At 37.0% G+C, this 26994-nt stretch overlaps 1 protein-coding gene across 2 annotated transcripts in view; it reads left to right on the top strand.

The window, feature by feature from the left end:
• MYCBP2 (MYC binding protein 2) overlaps nt 1-26994 on the top strand; it is a 267214-nt gene that overhangs the window by 158220 nt on the left and 82000 nt on the right. For both annotated transcript variants that reach the window (XM_040266905.1, XM_040266904.1), the window contains 11 exons: nt 33-175; nt 1770-1870; nt 2591-2809; nt 8003-8228; nt 9828-9946; nt 11006-11093; nt 12290-12339; nt 14825-14997; nt 17637-17781; nt 21583-21798; nt 25614-25669. In XM_040266905.1, coding sequence (XP_040122839.1) covers nt 33-175; nt 1770-1870; nt 2591-2809; nt 8003-8228; nt 9828-9946; nt 11006-11093; nt 12290-12339; nt 14825-14997; nt 17637-17781; nt 21583-21798; nt 25614-25669 — 1536 coding nt within the window. The remainder of the gene's footprint in view (nt 1-32; nt 176-1769; nt 1871-2590; nt 2810-8002; nt 8229-9827; nt 9947-11005; nt 11094-12289; nt 12340-14824; nt 14998-17636; nt 17782-21582; nt 21799-25613; nt 25670-26994) is intronic.

Genomic DNA, 26994 nt, shown 5'->3' with positions numbered 1-26994 from the left:
TGTAAAATGATGTCGTGTAACTCACGTTACAGGAGTGAATTTGATGGAGATTTACAATCCCAACTTCTAAGTAAAGCCAATGAAGAAGATAAAAACTGTAGCAGAGCTCTCTCTGTGGTAAGCACTGTTGTTCGAGCTGCAAAAGACCTCTTGCACAGAGCTCTTGCTGTGGACGGTAAGTTTGGTTTTTTTACTTCCTTAATAGTGATATTTTAGATTCTTTATTCAAGTACTACCTTGCAAAATCCCAGAGTGACCCCTTATGGGTCTGCACATATACATATATTCATTTTGGATCAGCCATGCTCTCCATACACTAATGCAAAATTTGTTAGAATGTTCCAAAGCAGTTATTCTACACTGTAGTTTTCTAAGTGAGCCCATTAAGAGGAAAACTCTTAATTGAGTCTTTGCTTCTTTTAGTAGTTTAAAAAACAATTTTTTGTTTTCCACTTTAGACCTGGTTTTCTTTCTGTAGTAGCGTCACCATGCATCCAAAGGTCTGGACAACCCCAAACGTCTTTCCAGATTCACTTATCTAAATTGAGTTTTGCAAGTTCTTCCCCTGGAAAAACCCCAGTTTCTATTCTCTCTATCTGTTCTCCTATAGTTCAGGCTGCTGTAGTTTAAACACACATCTTCTTTTTCATGGGTGGATAACATCCTAATAATCTCCCCGCCACCTTTTCCCCACTGCCACACTGCAGCATAGTTAAATTTACAAAAACTGGGGGCTTCCCTGGTGGCTCAGAGGTTAAAGCGTCTGCCTCCAATGCAAGTAGACCCGGGTTCGATCCCTGGGTCGGGAAGATCCCCTGGAGAAGGAAATGGTAACCCACTCCAGTATTCTTGCCTGGAGAATCCCATGGATGGAGAAGCCTGGTAGGCTACGGTCCACGGGATTGCAAAGAGTTGGACACGACTGAGCGACTTCACCTTCACCTTCACCTTACTGTTCACTATAACACTTGTTCCTAAATGTAGTTGCATGTCAAAATCACATGAGAAACTTGCTGGAAATGAGTATTTGGTCTATCCAAACCAGTAGCTTAGGCTGGACAAGGAAACTATATTTTTTACCTCAATGCCCAGCCTGTTCTGATGCTACAGCAGATGTAGAAAATAATATCTAGAAATAATTGACCCTTAATAGAGAGGTGTTCAACTTATCTTCCTAGCACCATTCTCATGGAAAAATAAAATGTCCATCAGCACAGCGCTTTCCCTGGGAAGCATAGAAGGCAATGTAGCTAATAACAGCAAACATTTTTGGAGTATTAACTATGTCTGCAGGCATTCTTTAAGCATTTTACAGGTGTTAACTCACTGAATCATCACAACATCTGATGAGGGAAGTATGTTATCCTCCATTACAGTTGAGTAACCTGCACACAAACATTATGTTGTTTGCCTGGCTTCAGACGTGTAGCTGTGTATGGCACCAAGAGTACTGGTTTAACATCATGACTGTAACCCTGAGTTCTAATTCTGGTTCTGTCATCTTACAGATGTATGATTTTGGATAAGGTACTTAAACACTATGTGCCTTGGTTTCCACTTCTAAACAAGGGGTGATAATAAAGAACCTTATTGTAAGGATTAATGGAGATAATGTGTGTAGAGTCCTTAGAATAGTGCCAGGTCCTTGATAAGCACTTGGTCAATGTCAACTATAATTTTACTCAAGAAACTAGAATATAGGTCTAGTACAGTTGTATATGTGTTACAGTGAAATTGCTTTCTAACTGTAGTTTTAATGCCTTTTTTAGCTGATGACATTCCAGAACTGCTTAGCTCTTCCAGTCTGTTTTCCATGCTGCTTCCCCTTATGATAGCCTACACAGGACCAGTAGCTGCTGCTATTCCTAAGGTGTGTGATTCAGTTCTCTAACTTTGAATCTCTTTTTGTAAATGTAATTTTATTTAGCCTTTGTGTCTTTCCTTTAAAAATAATCTTTCAGGCATCTGGGTTACAGGTAACAAGTAGATAGACATGTAAATGGTAGAAGTTATTCGTTAAATAACTAACTCTCTGATCTTAGTATCGCTTACTAGTTTACTTTGTAATAGTATTGTTTTGTAATAGTATTACTTTGTAATAGTATTGTTTGTTGGCTTTACATTTGAAGAACTTGGAAATAAGAAATATATTTTAGAATATGATATGTAAGGAAAGCTTAAGTTAACTAAGACCTTTAAAATTTATAATGTTGATGCCAAACCTCCATTTTGTATAAAAATAGCAATGTAAAAAGGTTGTTGAATTGTGAAATACTCAAGACATGGAAGAAATGATAAACTACTGATCCTTTGGCATAATAAATTTTGAGTAAAATCCAATTTATTGCAGATCACAGAAAGGCAGAAGGGTTTAAAAATATAAACTTGGTTATATTCATGTAACACCTAAGACTTTTAAGCTAAATCTTTTTTTCCCATAGTACAAATTTCTCTTTGAGTGAAAACGTAACTAGAAGAAACTCTAAATGGAAATTCTTAATAATAAGGTTAATCAACAATTACAGTAATTAGTAACTTTAAAGCAACGTTCACACTTACTATCTCACTTAATCATTCTTTTTTATACTAGGTGGCTGTAGAAGTCTTTGGACTTGTCCAACAGTTACTTCCTTCAGTTGCCATTCTGAATCAAAAGTATGCACCCCCTGCCTTCAATCCTAATCAGTCAACGGATAGTACCACAGGAAACCAACCTGAACAAGGCCTGTCTGCCTGCACGACCTCTAATCACTATGCTGTCATAGAGAGCGAGCACCCCTATAAGCCTGCATGTGTCATGCACTACAAGGTGGGCACTGATTCCTAGAAACAGTTTAAACTTAAAACTTGATTTGATGTTCTATGTTGATATCATAAAGGATACTTAGCCTCTGTTCAGAAGTGTAACTTCTGTGCATAGAGAATCAGCAGGTGGTTAGCACTGTCAAGCACACAAAAGGGTTTAAGACAGAATTTTTACTGTTAAATAGTATACTTTTATGGGGTTTATGAAAGTTATTTTCATATCTTTTTGTAAGTACAAAGCTGTGTGTAATGCTCAGCTGCATATTGTATATCATAATAGTGGATATAAGCATTGACATTAAAAAAAAATTACATATTTGGGGACATTCCTGCTGGTCCAGTCATTGAGTCTTCACCTTCCAGTGCAGGGTTGCAGGTTTGATACCTGGTCAAGGAGCTAGGATCCCACATGCATCAGAGTCAAAAAGGCATTGAAAAACAGAAGGAATACTGTAACAAATTAAGTAAAAACTTTAAAAAATAATAAATGAAAATCAATTTTTTTGGACTGATATTGTTTGTACCACAGCCTGATCTCTGAAAATTTATATACCCAGTGCAGGATTTATAATACTACACACAGTGTTAAAATGTACATATCAAATATATATAATGTTTTTATAGAGTACTCAAAATCCTATTCCTTGCTTTCTAAATTGTATCATTTAAATTAAGGGGGAGAAAGAGAATTTGTCCACTTAATTTAATTATAAGTTTACGTTTTGGTACTCAGTCACTCAGTCATGTCCAATTCTTTGTGACCCCAAGGACTATAACCTGCCAGGCTCCTCTGCCCATGGAATTTTCCAGGCAAAAACACTGGAGCAGGTTGCCATTTCCTACTCCAGGGGATCTTCCCAACCCAGGGATTCAACCCATGTCTCTTGTATCTCCTGCATTGGCAGGTGTATTCTTTACCATTTCTAAAATAGTCAGCTCTTTGTTGTAGAATATGGTAAACATATGAAAAGATGCACCAGTGCAGTTTAGCCCATTTGTGCATCATCCCAGTTACCAGTTATCAACTATTGGTCAAACTCGTATTTATTCCCCACTCTCTTTGTCCCTTCTCATATTGTATTAAGGGCTTCTCAGGTGGTTCATTGGTAAAATATCTGCCTGACAATGCAGGAGATGTGGGTTTGATCCCTGGGTCAGGAAGATCCCCTCGAGGAGGAAATGGGAACCCACTCCAGTATTCTTGCCTGGGAAATCCCATGTACAGAGAGCTACAGTCCATTGGGTTGCAAAAGAGTCACACGTGACTTAGTGACTAAACAGCAACAATATAGTTTTAAAGCATATTCATGGATGTTTTTGTATCTCTAAAAATGTAAGGACCTATAAAAAATAATGTCTTTGTCACTCTTTAAAAAAACTAATAATTCCTCCGTGTTGTTGTATATGTACATTTAAAAATATTTGAATTAGAATCCAAATGAGATTCATACATTATGATTGGTTGTGTCTCTTAAGTCTCTTTTAATCTATTGTTCCCCCTCCATCTCTGTGTTTTTTGTTTCTTTGAATTTTAAGAAATTGGACTGTGTGTTTTTTTGATAGACTCCCCCTGAGTCCTTTAGACACACCCCCTGTAGTCATTCATAGCATCCTCACTGTCTGGTGTAAGATGTTACAGGCTCTGGTATAAGATGTTGTAAGAGGCTTACACATTTCTGCCTCAAATCTGAAACCTGCCATTTTTTCAAAGTGCTGTGGTTTGAACATTTGCCATTTTTCCCATCGGTGTTCATAGAATTTTTTTAAACCCAAACTGGGCTTCCCTGGTGGCTCAGCAGTGAAGAATCTTCCAGCAGGGCAGGTGCCTCAGGAGATGCAGGTTCAATCCCTGGATCAGGAAGATCTCCTGGAGAAGGAAATGGTAACCCACTCCAGTGTTCTTGCTGGGAGAATCCCATGGACAGAGAAGCCTGGTGGGCTATAGTTCATGGGGTCGCAGAGAGTCGGACACAACTGAAGTGACTCAGCACGCACGCCACAGGATCCTCTCTGATTCAAACACGGGTTTAGTTGTTAGGCCACTTCTGTCTTTTTAATCTGAAAGAGTTCCTCAGCCTCTCTTCATCTTTTATGATATTGGCGTTTTTGAAGAATACAGTCAGTGGTTTATTTGTATTTCATTGATTGTTTTTTAATGATTAGACTCAGGTTGTGCATTTTGGGTGGCAACCTGTCGTGTTCTCCTCAGTGTATCCCATCAGGAAGTACTTAGTCACTTGATTAAGGTGACAGTTCCACCAAAAAAAAGCATCTTTTTTTTTCCTTTGAAAATGTCTATGGGTAGATATCCATGGGTTAGAGACTGTGTAAAAAATACTATCTTTCAACAAATTTTTGGTTATTCTTGGGCTTCCCTGGTGGCTCAGACGGTAGAGCTATCTGTAATGTAGGTCTATGTATCTGTCTGTCTGTAATGCAGGTGACCTGGGTTCGATCCCTGGGTCGGGAAGATCCCCTGGAGAAGGAAATGGCAGCCCACTCCAGTATTCTTGCCTGGAAAATCCCATGGACCGAGAAGCCGGGTGGGCTGCTGTCCATGGGGTCGCAAAGAGTCGGACACGACTGAGCGACTTCACTTACACTTTGGTTATTCTTACCCAAATCATTTACTGCTATGGTGGCTGCGAGACGGTGGCTTTCTAATTCTGTTTTTCCTCCCAGCTGGTGTTCTGTTGTAAAGGAGAGTTTCCCACCCCTTCTACTTTAAAAAGTGTGTTCATTTATATATTTATTGCATGTGTTTATACCAGTATGTATTCAGAGATTCTCTTTTTGCTCAGTGTTACAATCTTTTGCTGTCATTCAGTTTGATGTTCAAATTTCAGTTGATTTGCTCAGGAGAATTCTGTTCAAACTAGATTCTGTGTCCTTTTCCTGTGTTTTCATAAGTTTTTGAGCACTTCTTGCTAATTCCAGTCAAAACCGCTGAGGTATTTTCTTCATACCATTTTCGTTTATGTATGCCACTATAAAAATTAAAAATACTACTTAAACAGTTTATTTGCCATGTTTTTGATATTAACCCTGCTACTGCTAAGTCGCTTCAGTCGTGTCCGACTCTGTGTGACCCCATGGGCGGCAGCCCACCAGGCTCTGCTGTCCCTGGGATTCTCCAGGCAGAACACTGGAGTGGGTTGCCATTTCCTTCTCCAATGCATGAAAGTGAAAAGTGAAAGTGAGGTCACTGAGTCGTGTCCAACTCTCAGCGACCCCATGGACTGCAGCCTACCAGGCTCCTCCGTCCATGGGATTTTCAAGGCAAGAGTACTGGAGTGGGGTGCCATTGCCTTCTCCGATATTAACCCTACTAGCATTAATATAATCAAAGTACTTTATTCAGAAGTTGTTTGGAGTAGTTCATTTTATATATATGTGTAGGTGACTACATGATTAGTTTAATATAAAGTTAGTCTTGTTTATTTGTACTTAATTTTTATGAGTTTTTCCCCTGCCCCACTTGACTTAATATTAGTTTTAAACTATGTGAAATACTAATATAGCTACAGAAATAAAATTATGTAAAGCAACATACTCAGAATTATAAGTCCTTTTCCTTCTCTGCTTCTGCTTTACTCCAGTAAGTATCATGGTTTATCCTTACTGCACTCTTTTCTGGAAAAAAAATCAGAAAGATTGATTTAGATGTAGGCTTATTTTCCTTTTTTTTTTTTTTAAATAGCACACTGTATATACTACTTTGTACTTTGCTTTTTAAAAATAACACTGTGTGTAAAAATCTCTCCATATCCATTTGCAGAGATCATCCTCATTCCTTTTTACAATTTTATAGTGCTCCACTGTTGTCAAGGTGTATCATAGTCTTTGAGCCAGTCTGGTGTGTGAGCATCTAGGGTGTTTTCTTTTTTTTTTTTTGCAATGAATAAACTGTGCATATGGTTGGGGTTTTTTGGTTTGTTTTTGTTTCCATATTGTTAGAAGCATATCTTCAAACTAAACTTCTAGAGGTAGGGTTGCTGGCTTAAGCAAAGAATGAGGAGCCTTGTGCTCGGTATATCTAGAATTGCTGATTCAGATGGTGAATGCATATGTAGTTTTGCTAGATGTTGACAGTTCCCTTCCGTTGAAGTTATGGCTTTTTGTGTCCCACCAACAATATATGGGAATGCTTATTTTCTCATGGCCTCCCCACAGGAGTATGTGTTTAAATCTGGAAGCTTCTGCCAATATAATGGGAAGAATGTTGGGAAACTGGTGCCTGTTTAGTTTTAATTTACATTTATGTTACTGTGAACTAAGTTGAGCTTTTTATTTAAGGATTATAAAAAATCCTCTACTAAATATAGTCTAAAGTAAATTTTTTAAAGTTAATATCATACTTGGGAAATTTCTTAAGGTTTATGTCATGTCCTACAACCAATCCATAGTTTACTACTTGACATGGTCCTGCTTAACTGTAATTTGCTACAATTACAGAATTCCTTCTGCTATGATGATGACAGAAACTTTAAAATGGCCTTAAAAATACATGTAATTATGTGCCATCATAAACTCCTGCATACAGTAAAATTTTAGGATAGAAGACTATAAAAATCAAGGCTTTTATCAAGTGTATAAGTGTGTGTGTTTATATTCTCATAATATTTGAAGTTGCAAAGTTTTTTTGGTTAATGAGAAGAAGCATTTGCATTAGGTACTATGAATGATAGATAACCTAAAAGTGACTAAAACCTTACATTTTAATGACTTATTCATTTCCATCAATGTATCTTTATATTTTACCTATCCAATTACATTGTCAGTTACCTACCTATATTCCTTAAATGCATACTGACTCAAATGGAAAATTTATTATTTAAATAAGCTCTTCCACATAAAAATCAGATAGCTTATTTTTTTCCAGAAATTAAGCAGTTTTGTAATTGTTTTTTTAATGATATCAGTATGTACTTAAACACAATGCAGTATCAACCACTTATTAGATAAAAAACAATAGATATTACAACGAGAGAGCAGAGACAGTTGATACTGACCATTAATACCTTGGTTTCTGATCACTTAATTCTTAGAATTTTACAGTATTAATTCCTTACTTAACATTAATGTTACAGTAAGTTGAAGACATCATCTTTCCAGTATGATGTCCTATTTCTAAACTAGATCAGAAGCTAAAACCTGATTCTTCTTATGCGAGTGGCCTCTTGTCTGTTGACTTCAGGTGACATTCCCAGAGTGTGTGCGGTGGATGACACTTGAGTTTGACCCTCAGTGTGGCACTGCACAGTCGGAAGACGTCCTCCGTTTGTTGATCCCCATTAGAACTGTTCAGAATTCAGGATATGGACCAAAGTTGACAGCTGTTCATGAAAATCTGAATTCCTGGATAGAACTAAAGAAATTTTCAGGGTCCTCTGGGTGGCCTACTATGGTTTTAGTGTTGCCAGGTAAGTTTCTTTCTTTTTTTTTTTTTTTTGTCTTCTTTTGTTTTATATGGTAAAATACATGCATTTATGAGAATTATGTTTAGTAAAGACACACTATTGAAAATGTTTATTTAATTTTCAGAAGAATGTCTTCAAGACCTCTTCTGTTGATTAGTGAAGAAGACTCTCTGGGCACTGGGCATAACATGACCAAGGTTTAGAGAAGAGACTGTTCTGAGGATCTTGTGAGAAAAGATTAGCTTGTCCAAAGAAAGTGTGTCAGTCACTCAGTTGTGTGTGACTCTTTGTGACCCCATAGACTGTAGCCCTCCAGGCTCCTCTGTCCATGGGGTTCTCCAGGGAAGAGTACTGAAGTGGGTTGCCATGTCCTCTCTGGGGAATCATCCCGACCCATGGACCGAATCCAGGTCTCCTGCAGTGCAGGCAGATTCTTTACTGTCTGAGCCGCCAGGGAAGCTTGACCAAAGCAGAGAGTTAATACTGAGGCCAAACTATAGAAAAAATTGGATTAGGTGTTTATTTTCCCAGTAAGTGTTCTATTTTAAAAAGTTGCTGAGGACGTCTTTGTTTCAAGAGAGCTAGTGATCCATGGAGCCCACTAAGTTATGTAAAGCTTTGTTTTCAAGCTTGAAGAGTATTTGTGGCCAGGTGGGTGCCACAGATTTGTTATTGTAGTCTGTTGTTTTTTTAACCACTTAACCATAAGTTAAGTGATCTTGTGATCTTGCAAACTGTTTTTTTAACCACTTAATCATAAGTTAAGTGATCCTGTGATCTTGCAAACTGAGAGCCAGTTCGAGTTCAGAAACTTCTTTCTTCTGATCTGACCTGCCGTGTTTGTTTGTGAAGAGATCAAAGCCAGATTCCAGCTTAGAAAAAAGGCTAATCCAGGTCACCTCAGTTGTTGGAGAAAGAAATGGCAACTCATTCCAGTATTCTTCCTAGGAAAATCCCATGGACAGAGGTGCCTGGTGGGCTACAGTCCATGGGATCACAAAGGGTTGGACATAACTGAGCTACTTATACACAGAGGTCACTTCAGTAATTCTCAGATAATTGACAATGATTGCTCATGTAACTTACTTAGGACATGTGATTAAGGGGAATTAAATCATAAAGAAAAATAACAATGATTGCTCATGTAACTTACTTAGGACATGTGATTAAGGGGGATTAAGTCATAAAGAAAAATAACAACCTGGTATGGTTTTATTGTTTCTAGTGTTGTTTGTAGCACAGTTTTGTTCAAGTAAATGTAGAAACCCCAAAACCAAATACATTATTTAGTGCATGTGTGTTCAAGTCCTGTCCGACTCTTCTGCGACCTCATGGACTGTAGTCCAACAAGCTCCTCTGTCCATGGGATTCTCCAGGCAAGAGTACTGGAGTGGGTTGCCATTCCCTTCTCCAGGGGATCTTCCCGACCCAGGGATCAAACCCACATCTCTTACAGCTCCTTCATTGGCAGATGAATTCTTTACCACTGCACCACCCAGGAAGCCTGACTTGGATTGCTACCTATCTTGAGATGGATAAAAGTAAGGAGATTTTAATAAAGTTGTTTCAGATTTTGAACTCAGTGTTAGTTTTTTTTCTTAGGGAACGAGGCCCTTTTTTCATTGGAGACTGCATCAGATTATGTGAAAGATGACAAAGCTTCTTTCTATGGTTTCAAATGTTTTGCAATTGGATATGAGTTTAGCCCTGGACCTGATGAGGTGAGAATGAATTATCTTCTTATTCTGTTTAGGAAGATTGTGTTTCTAAGGGCTACTGTTGACTTGGATTGTGTTTGCTGTATATATTCAAGAAGCCTGAAATTTTTATTTTATTTTAAGCTATTTTGTAGTTTAATTTTGTACAAATGAATTGTGTCTGGTATTGCTGTTTTTAATACGTGGAGAGATCAGAGTCCGTGCAGCATGACCCAGCCTTTAAAGACATAGTATAATCATGCCTGTTCCAAACCTGGTTGGTGACTGTACCTTTCTGAGTGATTTTTTTTTTAATGAAAATTTTATTTATTTTTTTTTCTCTTTCTTTTTCTTTTTTTTTTTTACTTTATAATACGGTACTGGTTTTGCCATACATCAACATGAATCCACCACTGGTGCTAATTTCACAATGGCACTAACTTAATATCTGTCATAAAGATTTCAAGTAGTACTGTTTAAAAAAAAAAAGTTAAGGTGAAACAGTGATCATGTTCCATCAAAGTAATAAATGAAAAATCCTTTGGACTATGAGCTGTTGGTCTAAAACTTTTTGGTCTGAAACAATATAACCAATGTGAGACATAATATTGAATCTCTTACACTCTTAATTAACCATTAGCTGCTAACACATGCTTCCTTTTCATTTCAAACGTTATGCTGGAATACAAGTCACATTTTTTTGATAATCCACATCATCTCTCAAAAATTCTTTTGGACTCTGTGGGAGAGGGAGAGGGTGTGATGATTTGGGAGAATGGCATTGAAACATGTATAATATCATATGTGAAACGAATAGCCAGTCCAGGTTCGATGCATGATACTGGATGCTTGGGGCTGGTGCACTGGGACGACCTGGAGGGGTGGTACGCAGAGAGGGGAGGGAGGGGGGTTCAGCATGGGGAACACGTGTATACCTGTGGCGGATTCATGTTGATGTATGGCAGAACCAATACAGTATTGTGAAGTGATTAACCTCCAATTAAAATAAATAAGTTTATATTTTAAAAAAATTGCATCTTCCAAACAGTTTTTACAGCATCTGATTTTTTTTCAATTCTCCAGGGAGTCATTCAGTTGGAAAAAGAACTAGCTAATCTCGGTGGGGTTTGTGCAGCAGCTTTGATGAAAAAGGATCTAGCACTTCCTATTGGTAAGTGTGATCTTGTACTAGGCATTTATGATTTTTTAAAAAGTTACAAAATTACGAATAGAATGTTTATTGAAAAACATCCTGAAAATAGCAAAATGAATTTAACAGTCACATATATTCATGGGCAGCTGCTTACTATACTGGAGACAATGAGACATTTGTGTTCTATTCATGAGGGAAATTGGTACAACGTCTTCGAAGGAAATTCATCAATAGCTATTCAAACTGTATATAAATATACCTTTTGATATAGCATTTTTATACATATTTACACAAATACTCAAAAACATATATTATAAAAGATTAATATATCAGTACTTAGAGTTATAAAACCTAGGAGCAACCAAAATGTCAGTTGGGAACTGTTAAATCAGCGATGGTATAGCTATACAAAACAAATGTAAGTAGCTGTTAAAATACAGTAACAAAAAAGTAAACTTTTATGTCCAGGCCAAGAAAGATGTCCAGATTATATAATTATATGATGTTCATTTTTTTGAACATCATATTGTATACATATATGTAAATATATGTGTATGTTCCTGTGTATGTAGGTTGACACATACATACATATAATGATTATTTGCATACGAAGTTTTTAGAACAATACATAGGAAACTGGTGATATTCTTTGTCTTTGAAAGGAGATGGTGGCAGAATTTTTTATTCTGCACTTCTGTATAATTCAAATATTTCCCTCTGAACATGTATCACTTTGGTTATAATATTTTATAAGTTCATTAAGCTGTCAGAGAAAATTCAATAAATGTTCTACATCAAGCAGTAAAGCAGGAGATGGTTAGAGAATACAGTCACTGTCTTGGGCTTTCCTGTCAGTAACTGTTGCTTACTAAAGGTGAAGTTCTTCTGTAATATAACTGAAAAAGAAAGAGGTTCTGAATAATCAGTTTCCTTTTTTTTCTTAGACAAATGCATTAAAGGTGTATATAAATGTAATATCTATCTTTTGATACACTTGATGGGTGCTTTTTTTAGTATTGTCTTGAGATTTACAGCTTATATTCACACTGAAAATAAGTGTTTTAAAATTTAAACCACTGAGATTTTTCCAAAATGATAATAGTTCTCTTCAATTTGGAATACCAAATTTTTGGAGAACATGTATGAATGCAGAAGACTAGAAAGTTAAATGAAACATTGATATATTTTGGTAAACCTTTTCATTTACATACCAGGTAATGAATTAGAGGAGGATCTTGAAATTCTTGAAGAGGCTGCTTTACAGGTATTGTCCTCAATAATTATAAGGATAAACTTTGTACATTAATTTTAAGCCAAATTTTCACTCAAATCAACCTTGTTTTTCTTGAGCATAGCACTCATTCGTTGAGTATTTCATCCTACAATTGGCAGTTATAAAGATAAATAACTCATAATTGCTCCCCTTGATGGAATCAACCCCTGTATGAGCCCTTACTGAACTGCACGGTGGGTGTTGACTCTGGAGTGAGATGTAAGCCCCGCTGGAGGAAGAAGAGCTACCAAGTGCCAAGGGCCCAGAGGAGGGTTTTGTCCAGTGGTGGACATTTAAATTAGATCTTGAAAGAAGTTTTATTTACCAGTTAGAAAAAAGATGTTAGTAATAGTAATCGAAATAATATCTATAGAGCAACTTTATAGTTTACCATATACTGTACTGATGTGCTCAATCGTGGCTGACTCTGTGACCCCATGGACTGTAGCCCACCAGGCTCCTCTGTCTGTGGAATTTTCCAGGCAAGAATATTAGAGTGGGTTGCCATTTCCTTCTCCAGTAGTTTGCCATATCTTTGACATTATCTGTCTATTTCTGCAGTTACACTTTGAAATCACTATTTTCTCTTGTATCTGACAATTATATCAGTTCAGAGAAGTTTTGATTTATCTAAGAATTCAGCCGACTGGGAGATCGAGGCTGGTATCCAGGTCTTCTAATACTTACAGTTAGTGGTTTACATGTTATTTATTTTCTGAAATGATTACAGCACTAATAATAAAAACAAACATTTATGATTTTTAACTTTATCAGTTACTATTCCAAACAGTTTTATATTTTAAAATCATTTAGTCCTTACAACAGTCCTATGAAGTAGGAACTCCTAACTATGGATAAGGAAACTGAGATACAAACAACTTAAATAACTGGCTCAGAATCACACAGCTGGTGAGCAGCTGGTGTAGAGTTTGACCTTTGGCAATTTGGTGACAAAGTCCATGATCTTGATCACTGTGCTCTAATTGCAGGGAGCCATGGTATCCTCAATAATGTTAAGAAACTTATGTTTTTTAAAATCCCACCAGCTTTTGTTTTTCCTTTTAGAAAAGTTAAATCTCTGTATCTTAAGATACAAAAATAAAAGTTAATGAAAAAATGTTTAATGAATATGCTATGTGTCATATAGCATTCTAGCCAAGGAAATCCATCAAGTAGCTGATCATCCCAGGTATTATGGCTTATAGAATGTTATTTAGGCCAGATGTGAGGAGATCTTTATTGTGCTCCTGTAAAGAAAAAAGTGATGTCCCAAATTACACACCTTTTTGGCATGTAAGGTAGTCGTTGTGATGGTCTAACATACATTAAACACCCATTGCCTGTTAGGCAGGTGGTGAGCATTTAAATGTGTTGTGTGTATATACTTAGTTGCATAGTCATGCCAATTCTTTGCAACTTCATGGACTGCAGCCCACCAGGCTCCTCTGTTCATGGAATTTTCCAGGCAAGAATACTGGAGCAGATTGCTGTTTCTTCCTCCAGGAATCTTCCTGATGCAGGGATCGAACCTATACCTCTTTACATCTCCTGCATTGGCAGGCAGATTCTTTACCACTGTGTCACCTAGGAAGCCCCATTTAAATGAGTTATTTAAATTGTATAATAACTACAAGAGATTGTTTGATCACCAGTTTATACCTTTCACTGATTCAGGAATGGTCTGTAATTTGTTAGCTCAAGAGGACATAGCAATAACTTGTCCAAAGTCTGAATTTGAACTTGTCTGTTTGTTATTAAAGATTATGATTTTGAAATTGCATGGTTCATAAAAGCAGAAGTTACTGTTGTAGAAATTGAAAGAACTGGAAATACAATAGTTTTCCATGAAAAATATTTTGTTTTGAAATTTATTATACAGTCATTAAGATTTTTCTACAGTTTCAGCACTTATAGCAAGTCTTTCTAAAATGTTAGGCGTGCTTCTCATCGAGTTGAGAGCTAAAATTTCTGTTTTATCTGCCCTTTTTCCTTGACTTTAATAAGGCTTACACAGGCTAATGCAGTGTATGTGCAGCCAGAGTCAGGCTTCCGTCAACTTTTGCCTGAGTCAAGGCCTTGGTACCCACCTGCCCAAGAGCACAGACACAGCCTGCTCAAGGGAACCACGAGTAACGGAGACACAGAAAGCGGGCAACCTCTACAGCTGTCCCGACACACGGGGATGTGGCGCATGCAGGGAAACGTGGAGAGCGTGGGTGGGGGAGATGCAGCGTTGTCTCTAACCTGCAACGCTCAGACACATCGCTTCCTTTTGTGAGCAGAGTGAAACCGGAAGTATTATCCCGGGTGTTTTCCTGCTGGAAGTTTTCTGCTGTACAGAGTAAAGGAGCACTGGGATGTGGGGAGAAAACGATTTCCCCAAAAAAGGCCTATCTAAAACTGGGTGCAAATTCAAAACAGTCATGTGATTTAAGTTTTATATTATAAAATATAAATGTTCTCTTTTACCCAACAGGTGTGCAAAACCCATTTTGGTATTCTTGGAAAGGGTTTAGCTCTTTCTCATTCACCAACTATATTGGAGGCACTAGAAGGAAACTTACCACTTCAAATCCAGAGCAATGAACAATCCTTTCTGGACGATTTTATCGCTTGTGTTCCAGGATCAAGTGGTGGAAGGCTTGCAAGGTAATGCACTCTTAAGTCCTACAGTGATTTTCCTCCAGGGCTTACCTTAGTTTTCATTTCTGAAGAGAAAGGAGAGGAGTCATTAGGATGTTACAATGCTACCTAAAATAATGTAGTTTATGTGTTTTGGACTCTCTGAAATATAAAGTAGTAGTTAATATTTCAGTATATTTTTAAAATATATAATAATTGTTAAAAATATATAGACTACATGGTAAAATAGAGAAGTCTGGAATTTGATGGTAATATTTAATATCTATACTAAACTCCTAAATTTGTCACTATATTTGTCTTAATATGAGGATTTTTTCCAAATCTACAGTTAATGCAGATATAAATTAAGAATTTAAATCAGGTAATTTAAGATTATAGAGTTGTCATTTATTTTGTTGCTATTTGCTTTTTTTGAAGGTGAACAAATACGCTGACTTGAGTAATTTCACTAGGAAATATGCCTCAGAGAGTAAAGAATCCACCTGCAATGTGGGAGACCTGGGTTTGATCCCTGGGTTGGGAAGATCCCCAGAGGAGGGCTTGGCAACCCACTCCAGTATTCTTGCCTGGAGATCACATGGACCAGAGGAGCCTGGCAGGCTAGTCCATGGGGCTGCAAAGAGCCGGACACGACTGAGTGACTAAGTACACAGCACACACTAGTAAATACAGAAATATGACCCTCTTTCTGGCTTTAATTTTAAAAATACAGAGATTACTCTTTAGTTTTTAAAAACTAAAGTGGTGTGTGGAGAAAAATAGAAAACATCTTTTAAGTCAGCCTCACTGCCTTCTTCATGGGCCTTTTCATGTAGTATACATCACAGTTTACTCATCAGCCATCTCACAGGGCCACTTGAATGCAGATCATGCAAAGAATTCACGCATGGACATCACAAAAAAGCGAATTTGCATGGAAGGAATGGCAGTGAAGGAAAATCGTTACTACACTGTGTAAAGAGAAGGTGGTGTATTTCTAACCTTCTGCTCCCCAGTAAACAAAATGTCACTTCTGTTTCTGCTTTGACAGAAATGCTGCTCTTTCCCAGGTCTTCAGGTTGGCAATTAGGCAGACCTTCCCTAAGTAGGGATTCCCTGGTGGCTCAAAGGCTAAAGCGTCTGCCTGCAATGCAGGAGACTTGGGTTCAATCCCTGGGTCAGGAAGATCCCCTGGAGAAGGAAATGGCAACCCACTCCAGTACTCTTGCTTGGAAAATTCCATGGACGGAGAAGCCTGGTAGACTACAGTCCATGGGATCGCAAAGAGTCTGACACGACTGAGCGACTTCACTTTCACTTTCCTTGAGTAGTGTTATTTGGGATTTCTAAGTATATACAACCTAAATTCATTTTCTTGGTTATTTTAAATCAGCCATAGTTAAAATTTCACACTTTCTGATTTTACAGTTGTTTCTGTTTTATTTGTAATCATCAAAAATCTCATATGCTTTAGCATATTGAAAGGTTGTTGAATCACAACTCCAGGATTCTTGGCCCTCGGAGGAGAAGAATTCAATCCGGGGCCAGAGACAAGGCTTGATCGCTCAGAGCTTTTGTGTAATAAAGTTTTATTAAAGTATATAGGAGATAGAGAAAGCTCCTGACATAGACATCAGAAGGGGGCAGAAAGAGTACCCCCTTGTTAGTGTTAGCAATGACGATATATGCTCGCCAAAGAATCCAAAGAATGTCTGGAGGTTGTAAAGACCTAACCAGACCTACTCCCATAATTTACATTTTAAGATAACAGAATTAGCCAGAAGGTTTAATCCAGAGACTGTCCTCAGGCAGGATACATTATTGTTATATAATCCTAAGGAATGTAGAGAAGGAAAAAAAAAAGTTTGTCCTTTCTTCCTCCTTGAGAATTCCAGACTCCTCTCTCCTTGGGGACCCCTAGACTTATCAACCTGCCTAGGAAATGACTCTCTCAATATTTGTTCAATGAATTTGTCATTAATAATTTCTGAGGAAGTTATTAATACTTGTGATCCTTATTGTGCGTGCATACTAAGTCATTTCAGTCGTGTCTGACTCTTTGCAACCGTATGGACCGTAGCCTACCAGGCTTCTCTGTCCATGGGGATTCCCCAGGCAAGAATACTAGAGTGGGTTGCCATACTCTCCTCTAAGGGATCTTCCTGACCCAGGGATTGAACACTATCTCTTAGGTCTCCTGCATTGGCCAGCAGGTTCTTTACCACTGGCACCATCTGGGAGGCCCATGGTCCTTATTACTGAGTTGGAAATGATAATCCTTTTAGCACTTTGTTTAGTATGCTGCTGCTGCTGCTAAGTCACTTCAGTCGTGTCCGACTCTGTGCGACCCCATAGACGGCAGCCCACCAGGCTCCCCCGTCCCTGGGATTCTCCAGGCAAGAACACTGGAGTGGGTTGCCATTTCCTTCTTCAATGAGTGAAAGTGAAGTCGCTCAGTCGTGTCCGACCCTCAGCGACCCCATAGACTACAGCCTTCCAGGCTCCTCCATCCATGGGATTTTCCAGGCAAGAGTACTGGAGTGAGGTGCCATTGGCTTCTCCATTGTTTAGTATAGTTTTATTCATTTGGCCTAGTTTCATTTTAATCACTGAAGATATTGATGAATGTTTGGCTTTTTGTTTACTTGTTTTTTCATTCCTGTTAGGTGGCTTCAGCCAGATTCCTATGCTGATCCTCAGAAAACATCTTTGATTCTGAATAAGGATGATATTCGGTGTGGTTGGCCTACCACCATCACGGTACAAACAAAAGACCAGTATGGGGATGTGGTACACGTTCCCAACATGAAGGTAATTGTATTGGGATTAAATCAATAGACATCTAGGCACTGACTATTGTAACTCATAAAATTTTAGAAATGACAAGAGCTTAGAGTCTTATTTGCAATGCGCTCCTTATTTATATGCAGTGAAGGAAGCTGAAAAATTTTTAAATGATTTGTTCACATTAATCAGTACTCGGTTATGCAAGTTATATACTTTTTGGGTTTGGCTTCACATACGCTGGATGCTATGGTGATTCAAAGGGACGATAAGAAAGTGTCCATAAAAAGAGTGCTAAGCACACAGAGGGAAGACCATCATATATTAGTCATTGAATAAATAAAGGAAATAATACATTTTAAAATTTTGTGTATGTTTTTAAAAGACTTAAATGTGTTTTACATTTGGTACTACTGAAGCAACCTTTAAAATATAATATTGATACTTATTAAATAAATCAGAAATACCTAAATTTGGATTGTAAAAGAATGAGGAATGGAGCTAGTTCTGTGCTATACTGAAGAATATAGTTCTCTGAATACTTTTTCCCTGAGACATTAGTTAATAATGACACTTTAGAGCATATTATAATAAAGGCATAAAATTAAGTCCTCTATGTTATATATTAAATATCTTATTTAAAACTTTTATTAGATTTCTGAAAACGGTGAATATCGAACAAAAGTTTGTATAGGCAGTCCCCAGTTACGCCGGCCCCTCAAAGTTGTGTTTACAAAGTGATTAGGTTATTTGGAGTTGATTAAGCCTTGAAATCTTTTTTTCTCACAGAGAAGCTGATTTTACCTCAATATACTAGCACTTTTTCAACTAGTTGGTACATTATTTCATTTGTACCATGGAGAAGCACAATACCACTTACTTGATTCACCGTTTAAAAAAAAAAGAGGACAATAGTTTATATGTCTTAAGACCAGTAAGTAAAACTGTAATGAAAAGCATTTGGCCCTGATAACTAAAGAAAATTCAGGCTTTACTAGTGGCTTTCAGTGTTTTGGCCCTGACCCCCTGCAAGAGTTTCATCATGACCAAAACAAACATATATAGGATGGAAGAGTATGTACTCTTTTAATTACATACAGTATACATAATACATATCCATACAGTAATGCTTCACTCTTACATTTTTTCTTCTGCTTACCTTTTTAAGGAAGATCATACCCCATCAAAATATTTTCATGCTAAGAATTACTCTTTAGAATGTAAAAAGCGTCACAAATTGTAAGAAAAAAATGGAGTAGAGAATAACGTAATTCTGATAGTGATAACAAAAAACGACTTTACCCGAGGACAGAATTTTTATCCCAATACAGTATGCTTTAATATGTTGAAGGGTTTTGTGTATTCATTGGTGAATTTCTCATTTCACAGTGTGTTTGTGAATTGTTAAATCCCGTCTTTAAGCCCAGAGTAAGTCCCTTACTCATGTGACTGTATGTAGTTACCGTTTTCCAAGTCAGCATAACATTTCATTTCTTTTTAATGTTCATCCTTACTATTGTGCTTATGGTAGATCTTTAGTTGCATTTTCTTATGTTTCCTCCTTTGCACCTTTTACTATCTCTTGCTGCATTTTAGTATCTGGGCTGTTTACATCTTACATTTCAGTCAGACTCTATGCTTTATCTTTTTTCTTTTCCTCTTTGGGTTCTTTTTTAGCCACGTGGTCTCTCTCTCTCTCTCCCCCTTTTCCTTTCTTTTTTGTTTATTTGTGTTTGTGTGCGCTGTGTGGTTTATGGGATATTATGTCCCAGGTTCAGGGTTTGAACCCAGGCCCATGGCAGTGAAAGCACTGATTCTTAACCACTGGACCACCGGGAATTCCATCTCTCTCTTTCATTACTTCTCTTCTTTTTGCCTGTATAATCTGCTTCTTGAGGACAAGAATCCTGAATCCTCTTAATATACTCAGATTCATATCAGATATATCTGTAGTATAGAAAGCGTATTCTAGGAGACTCCAATAAATACTATTTAGGAAAAATAATTTGCATACCTGTTGATGTTAGATTTATTGATACCACATTATCATATTAGCTGAAAACAAAATTAATTCAGCATGTTTCATTTTCAGCCTGTTAGTTCATGAAGTTTTCAGGACACTTTAGACTTACCAGAAACTCCTGAAGTATCCGAATAGAGTAATAATCAATTATTTGGAACATAAAAGTTGGTTTACAGATGATATTTTTGAGATCCAAAATGCTTTTTTAAAACAGCAACTGTTACTGATATTTTTTTAACTTATAAAAATGATTACTGCAAAGAAATTGTGCTTAGTAAAAAGAGAAAATTGCATAAGAAATAAAAGAATAACAAATTTTATGAAGAAGCACAGTTTATAAAAGAAAGCAGAATGGTTATCATTTTTTATCTCGGTACTCATAAAGTATGAAATTATTTATTAATTTATTTCAAAGTTGGTGGTATATAGGCAGATGTACTTCTACTGTTAATTTACTGAGGGTAAATATAGTTTTTAAAGAATTATTAAATCAAAATAATATATATGAAAATAGTAGCTATAATTTAAAACCAAATTCTTAAAATTTGGAAGCATTTACTTTTTTTTTTCCTTTGTTACATTTAAGTTTAAAGCTTTTAATGGTGACAGTGTATATGAGCTGAACAATTTTACTATTTATTTTTAAACTTCTATGTTTTAAAAAAGTCAGATGGGTTTTTAATATTTCCAGAGCATGATGTCAATCCAAATACTGATTTCTTGTAACTCCAACGAAGGATTGTGGTTGTTTAGTGAAACATGTATGCTACCTGTACTTTATGTAGACAGTGAGAGTCTCAAAACTACTAACTCCACAGAATGACACTGATAAGAACAATCCACGTTCCTGGGATGTCTCTCAATTACTTAAGTAATATTGTCAGTTTCATTTATGTGTTTCTTTCTATTTCTGTGAAGATCCTCTTGCTGAATTACCTGTTCTTGCCAGCCACAGTAGTATCTGAAAAGAACAGAAGAAACTTTGGGTGACCCTCAAAATGATGAAGAGCTAAAATGGTCTTTAAATCGTTGGTAACTTTGTGGTTGCCTAGGTTCCACGTGTCTTTTGCCAGGGCAAAGCAAATAACACTGTAATATTTTGTTATAATTGTTGGAAGGTACTTCTGAGTATTGTTTATGAGGCAGTTTGTGCTTTCAGTGTTTTAACATGCCTTAGGAAGTTTGTTCTTTGCATCTCTATAGTGAAGCAGATAAAAGATACCCCATTTTATCACTGAAGAAACTGAGTTGGAAAGTTTAATTAGATTGCTTGGCCCTCATAGTTCATGTTGGTGACAGAACCACCTAATAGTACTCTTTCTGCAAAGTAAATGAACATCTTTAAGTTTTAGGTATAAAATTTGCTTTATTATCTGTTAATTTGTAAGACATCTGTCAGGGGAGTACTTTTTCTTTGCAGAACAGTATAGCTAAAGTTGAGTTTAGCGCTTTAAAATATGTGAAGATTACTGGAAAGTAATACCAGCAAGAACGTAGATACATTTTACTAGCCTTTCCTAGATGTTACTAATGGTGGCACATGTTTTTATTTTGTTTTGATATTTGTGATTATTTATTCCCCCAAACAAAGCCTCTCTTTTGCACTGTGCTCGGGATCCCTGTTGAGATGCATTCTTCATAATCATTTGGCACTGTTAAATAGTCTTTAAAAGGAAAGCCCGAGAGGAACAAGTGGTAACGTAAAACTTACAGAATTGCCCGTTTAAAGTTGTTAATTGCTTCTTTTGATGTGTCACGGACAGTTATATAATAATGGCATTTGGTTTTTATAATATCTCATTTAGGTGGAAGTGAAAGCCGTTCCTGTTTCTCAGAAAAAAACATCTTTACAACAAGAGCAAGTAAAGAAACCTCAGAGGATTCCTGGTAGTCCTGCAGTACTGCCTGCGTCTGCTAATACTGACATGACCTTTGGCGGACTAGCATCCCCAAAGCTGGATGTTTCGTATGAACCCATGATAGTGAAGGAGGCTCGATATATTGCCATAACAATGATGAAGGTAATTCATTTTACTTCCCAGAAAAATTTTATTTTTTACCATTCATTTATGTAGCAAACATTTCAGTTCCTGTGAAAATGCTTGTGTATTTTCAAATTACCATTATTCCTCAGACATAGCCCTTCAGGACTCTGAGCTTATTATTGAGGCCCTCTTCAGCTTTGGGTTCTTCCAAATGTTAGGCTTATCTCTTTGGGTTTCTTCCCTCTTTGGGCTTGAGACTTTTAGACAGATTTTTTTTTTAATTTTTGTCTCATTTTTTAAGTTAATCTTTAGAGGCAGTGTTAATCTAAATTATCAAGATGGTCATTATTTGAAATCAAAGTTAGGAATTATGCTATTTTCAGAGAGCAGTATGAGCCATTGTAGGCTCTCATTTGGAGGAATGACATAATTTTTGGTTTTATAAAGATTATGGTGGAATATGGAGAACGTGATTGGGTGGGTAATCAAGAGACATGGTTTGGTTTAAGTCTGTTTAGGAGACTGCTGACTTAATCTGGTGAGATATGCTCATCCCTTGGACTAGTGAGTTGTCAGTCAGTATAGATTCAGGAGATTTTTAGGATCAGTAAGACTTGGTGGCTAATGGGGATGCTGAAAAGAGAAAGAGGAAGGAAATAAAACCTGAAGCTCACATTTCGAGCTTGAGTAGTAAGAGTGATAATATTGGAGAAGGCACAGTTTTTGGTTGAGGAGGGTAATAGATTGAGCGTTGGATGTGGTTTTAGATACCTCTGAAATATCCATCTGAAGATAGATAAAAAGAAGCTGAAACTACAGACCTGACGTGGTCACAGTCTTACCTCATGAAAAGAATTGGAGAATCATCAGTACTTGGATTACTCATAAATTATGGAAGTAGGAGATGTCTGTCTAACGTGGTGAGAAGAGAGAAGTTCCAGGACAGGGTCCTGAGGAACATCAGTAATGATGATGCTCAAACTTCAGTCCACATCAGAATCACCAGGAGCACTTACTTAAAAAGGAGATTTTCCTATCATCCGAAAATTTAGACTCAGTAGGTCTAAAAAGAGGTTCTAAAATTTATATATATAAAACAAATATGCAGAATGATTCATATTCAAAAGCTATGCTTTGAGAAATGTTGATTTACTAGATTAAAAAAAAAATGGAGAAGGGAAAGAAAAATGTTGGCAAGAATACCAGCCAGAGGGCTAGTATAAACTAGGACACCAATTCTTACCTTTGGCCCTTTTACCACTACGGTGCATACGGTGACTCATTTAATTCTCATAACAACCCTATACATCACTGGTTTTTATTCCCATTTTACATATGTGGAAACCAAAGCATAGAGAGGTTGAGTAAGTTGTCAAAGGGCACCCAAATGCCAGATAAAATCGGTTCCAGATTTTATCTCCTAACTACTTCCCCAGCTGTCTTATGCCATGGCTTGTAAGTCACAGAAAGCATATTAAGGAGGATTAATGATGTTTTGCTGCAGAAGTGAAGTTTTGAAACGGATCTAGCAGCGATCTTGACAGGAGCAGCGTTAGAGACATAGTTGGTTTATTAAATTGCAGTGAAGAGAAGGTGAAAATAGTATCAATCTAGAGGGGTGAGATGGGAAGGGAGATCGGAGGGATGTTCAAGAGGGAGGGGACATATGTATACCTATTGCTGATTCATGTTGGGATTTACCAGAAAACAACAAAATTCTGTAAAGGAATTATCCTTCAATTAAAAAATAAATAAAATTTTTAAAAATTTTAAAAAGAGGTGAGAATAGCTAAAGACAAAATGAGTGTACATTAGTCTCTCAAGATTGAATATATAGAAAGACATCTTTTAGTACTAATGAGGAGACGTTTGAGAAGGGACAATGAAGATACTCTAAGAGATAAAAATAGTTCTATAGGTTAGGTGGAGGGATTGGCTGTAAATAAGAACTATTACTTCTTTCACTGTACCAGGAGAGGGAAAATAAAATAATCAATTTCTAATAAGTTTATTGGAGAAGGCAGTGGCATCCCACTCCAGTACTCTTGCCTGGAAAATCCCATGGATGGAAGAGCCTAGTAGGCTGCAGTCGGACACGACTGAGCGACTTCACTTTCACTTTTCACTTTTGTGCATTGGAGAAGGAAATGGCAACCCACTCCAGTGTTCTTGCCTGGAGAATCCCAGGGATGGAGGAGCCTGGTGGGCTGCCGTCTATGGGGTCGCACAGAGTTGGACATGACTGAAGTGTCTTAGCAGCAATAAGTTTATAGGTTGTGTGGCCAAGGAACAGTTTATGATGGCAATTATATGTCTTAGATTGGAGATGGGAGTGATGAATCTTAGGATCAAGATTTTGAAACAAAGGGAAAAAAAATGAAATAGTCATTGTACAGAATGAGGAAAAAGTGATCAGAAAAGATTTATCAGCCCTCCTTGGAGAATCAGTTGAAACTGAAGATCCTGTATTAGCAATGCAGTATGAGTCTTACGAACATGAAAAAAAATGATCATAATCGTTTAGATTGAGTCGGCATGGATGCTGTCCCAGATAATTCAACAAGCAAACAGTGACTGAAAAGCAAGTTGAGCATCTGGTGGTTAAAGAAAGGTCAGTGGAATCCAGGTCATTTGGAAGGAAAATAAAAGTAGATTCAGAGAGAACTCTGGGGAGGTGAGAAGGACCAGAGGTCTTAAGAATAGAAGCGGTTAGGAGTTACAGAGGCAGAAAACTGAGCAAGTAGTGTCACAGGTCTGTGACTTTGAGTGCAAGTGACCAAAAGTGTAAGTTGAGATGATTGAGGTTGAAGAAATAAAGGGACTAAAAATCTAATAGTTTTGACTATTAAAGAATTTGAAGCTAAACGTTCTCATTCAACTTTTCTTTAAAGAATTTAACTTCTTGTCTTCTTACCTCTCTAGGCATTCTTTTAGTTTCCTGGTAGCATACTTGTTTGTATAATTTCTTTTGAAAATGTAGTTACCAGGACTGAATTCAGTATTTTAGGAATGTTCTGAGAGGCCCAGGATAGGGAAGTTACAGAATACCATTCCCAAACTGTCTCTTGGAGATATTAATTCTTGTTTCAGGAAAGGGGATTTTCTTATATCAAACATTTGCAGATAACTGTGTACACTCCCTTTTGTACATGAACATGAGTTTCTCTAAGATACATATCTAGAAGTAGAATTTCTGGATTGTAGAACATACTTGTCTTCACCTCTATTAAATATTGCAAAAATTTAAAGGCCCATGAGCTGTGTGTCAAAATGTTAGATGCTACATGTTCTCACCAGCACTTGGTTCTCACCAACACAATTTGATGACTGTGATATGATTATCTTGTTTTCATTTTCATTTCCTTGATTCCTGGTTCAGTTGAGTAACTTTTTAAGTGTTTATTGGCCTTTCAGATTTCCTCTTCAGTGACTTGACTTACTTACCTTTCTCTTGTGTTGTTTCTCTCTTTTGTATTAATTTGTTCTCTATGTATTATGGCTTTGTATCCAATTTTGGTTAAATGAATCACAAGTCCCTCTCAGGTGAAGGCTGGTCTTTGCCATTTCTTTATGGTGTCCTTGTTTTGGAGAAATTTAAAATTTTAATGTGCTCAAGACATATTATCCTTTTTTTCTTCTGAATTTGTTGATGTTTTGTTTGTTACATGTAGGTCTTTAACACACCTAGAATTTATTTTTGTAGATGGTGTGATGTAGGTAATTGAGTTTTTTTCTTTTCCTCCTGTAATGATAGCCAATTGTCTCAGTACCATTTATTGAGTGTTCTGTCACTGCATTAGTTAAGAATGTTTCTAATGATTTTATGATTCTTAATGGTCTCTTTCTTAAAGGTTTATGAAAATTACTCATTTGAAGAACTGCGTTTTGCATCACCAACTCCTAAGAGGTGAGGATCATTTCCTCAAAGCTTAGCCAAGACATGTCAGCTGCTTACAACTAAGATCACCATGCGTTCCGACTTTCTTGTCTATTAAGGAAATATTTTATAGCATTTTAAAATTCCCAGTAGAGATTTACTACAGGTTTTATAATGTGTAGATTTGCAGGAAGCATGTATTTATATTGAACTGTAAATACTGCCAATATGTTACATAATACCAAGGTAATACAGAAATAACTAGTATCTAAAAGTATATAAATTGGCTTGTTTTTTCTGTTTTTATTTCCTTCTCTCCGTCACCTAATGGGAGTGGCAGAGTGATTTTAATATATGTTGCACTTGTTACGAAACTTACTTATGAGAACTCTGTTTTTGAGCTCCGAGTAATTCTGTTGACTCCAAATTGAAGCATGTTTTTTGGCCGACTGTTTTATTTGCTCATTAGGGGATATTCCCAGGGCAACGGGAAATACCAGTTTGAAATTCAGAAGAAGAGAAATAAATTTTTGATCATCTTTGTAGATATGGTATTTAAAATTGATGAATGATGAATGATCAACTGCAGAGATGACACTGAAGGAAATAGGAGACCTAGACCTAAGTCCTGGGGCAATCCAAGGTAGTCAGAAAAGAGAGAGCCAACAAAACACTTAGAAAGAGTAGCCAGTGAGATACTAGAAAAGTCAGAAGAATGTTGCAGAAGCAAAAAGGTTTTTCAAAAAAAGTAGGAGTTGTAAGTTATCAAATGCCACTGAGAGATTGCTGAAGATAAACAGCCGCTGAATTTGGGGACATGGTGGACATTGGTGACTGTGACATGGTCAGTTGCAAGGAAATATTGGGAGCAAAAGCATAGTTAGGATAAGCGTTGGAAGAGAATGGGAAATGAGGACATGGAGAGTGGTCGTTGACAATTGTTCAGGTAAGTTTTGCTGTAAATGGGGAAAGAGCTATGAGACGGTATTATAAGGAAAGGTATGGTATCAAGGGGAGGTGTTTAAGATGGGACATGCTGAAGTTTTTATAGAAGTGAAACAGAAATGACCCAGTAAAGTGGGAGAAGTTAATGATGAACAAAAGAGAGCAAGAGAATTAAATCACTGAAGTGTTGAATGAATGGGATCCATAGCACAAATGGAGGAGCTGGCATTGGACAGGACCCAGGGCATTCCTTCCATTGTAACAGGAGGTAGAGGAAAGTAGATTGAATCTAACTGCAACCTTAAGGTTGTATCTGATTGCTTATGTTTTTCAATGGAAGAAACTGATGAGGTCGGAATCAGCTGAGAGTCAGAAAGAGGGGTGCTGGAGGTTTGTGGTGAGGAAGAAAG

This window comes from Oryx dammah, unplaced genomic scaffold (assembly GCF_014754425.2).
Source record: "Oryx dammah isolate SB20612 unplaced genomic scaffold, SCBI_Odam_1.1 HiC_scaffold_24, whole genome shotgun sequence".
Lineage (NCBI taxonomy): Eukaryota > Metazoa > Chordata > Mammalia > Artiodactyla > Bovidae > Oryx > Oryx dammah.
The sequence above is the reverse complement of the archived record's forward strand: the minus strand, read 5'-3'. Positions and strand labels throughout refer to the sequence as shown.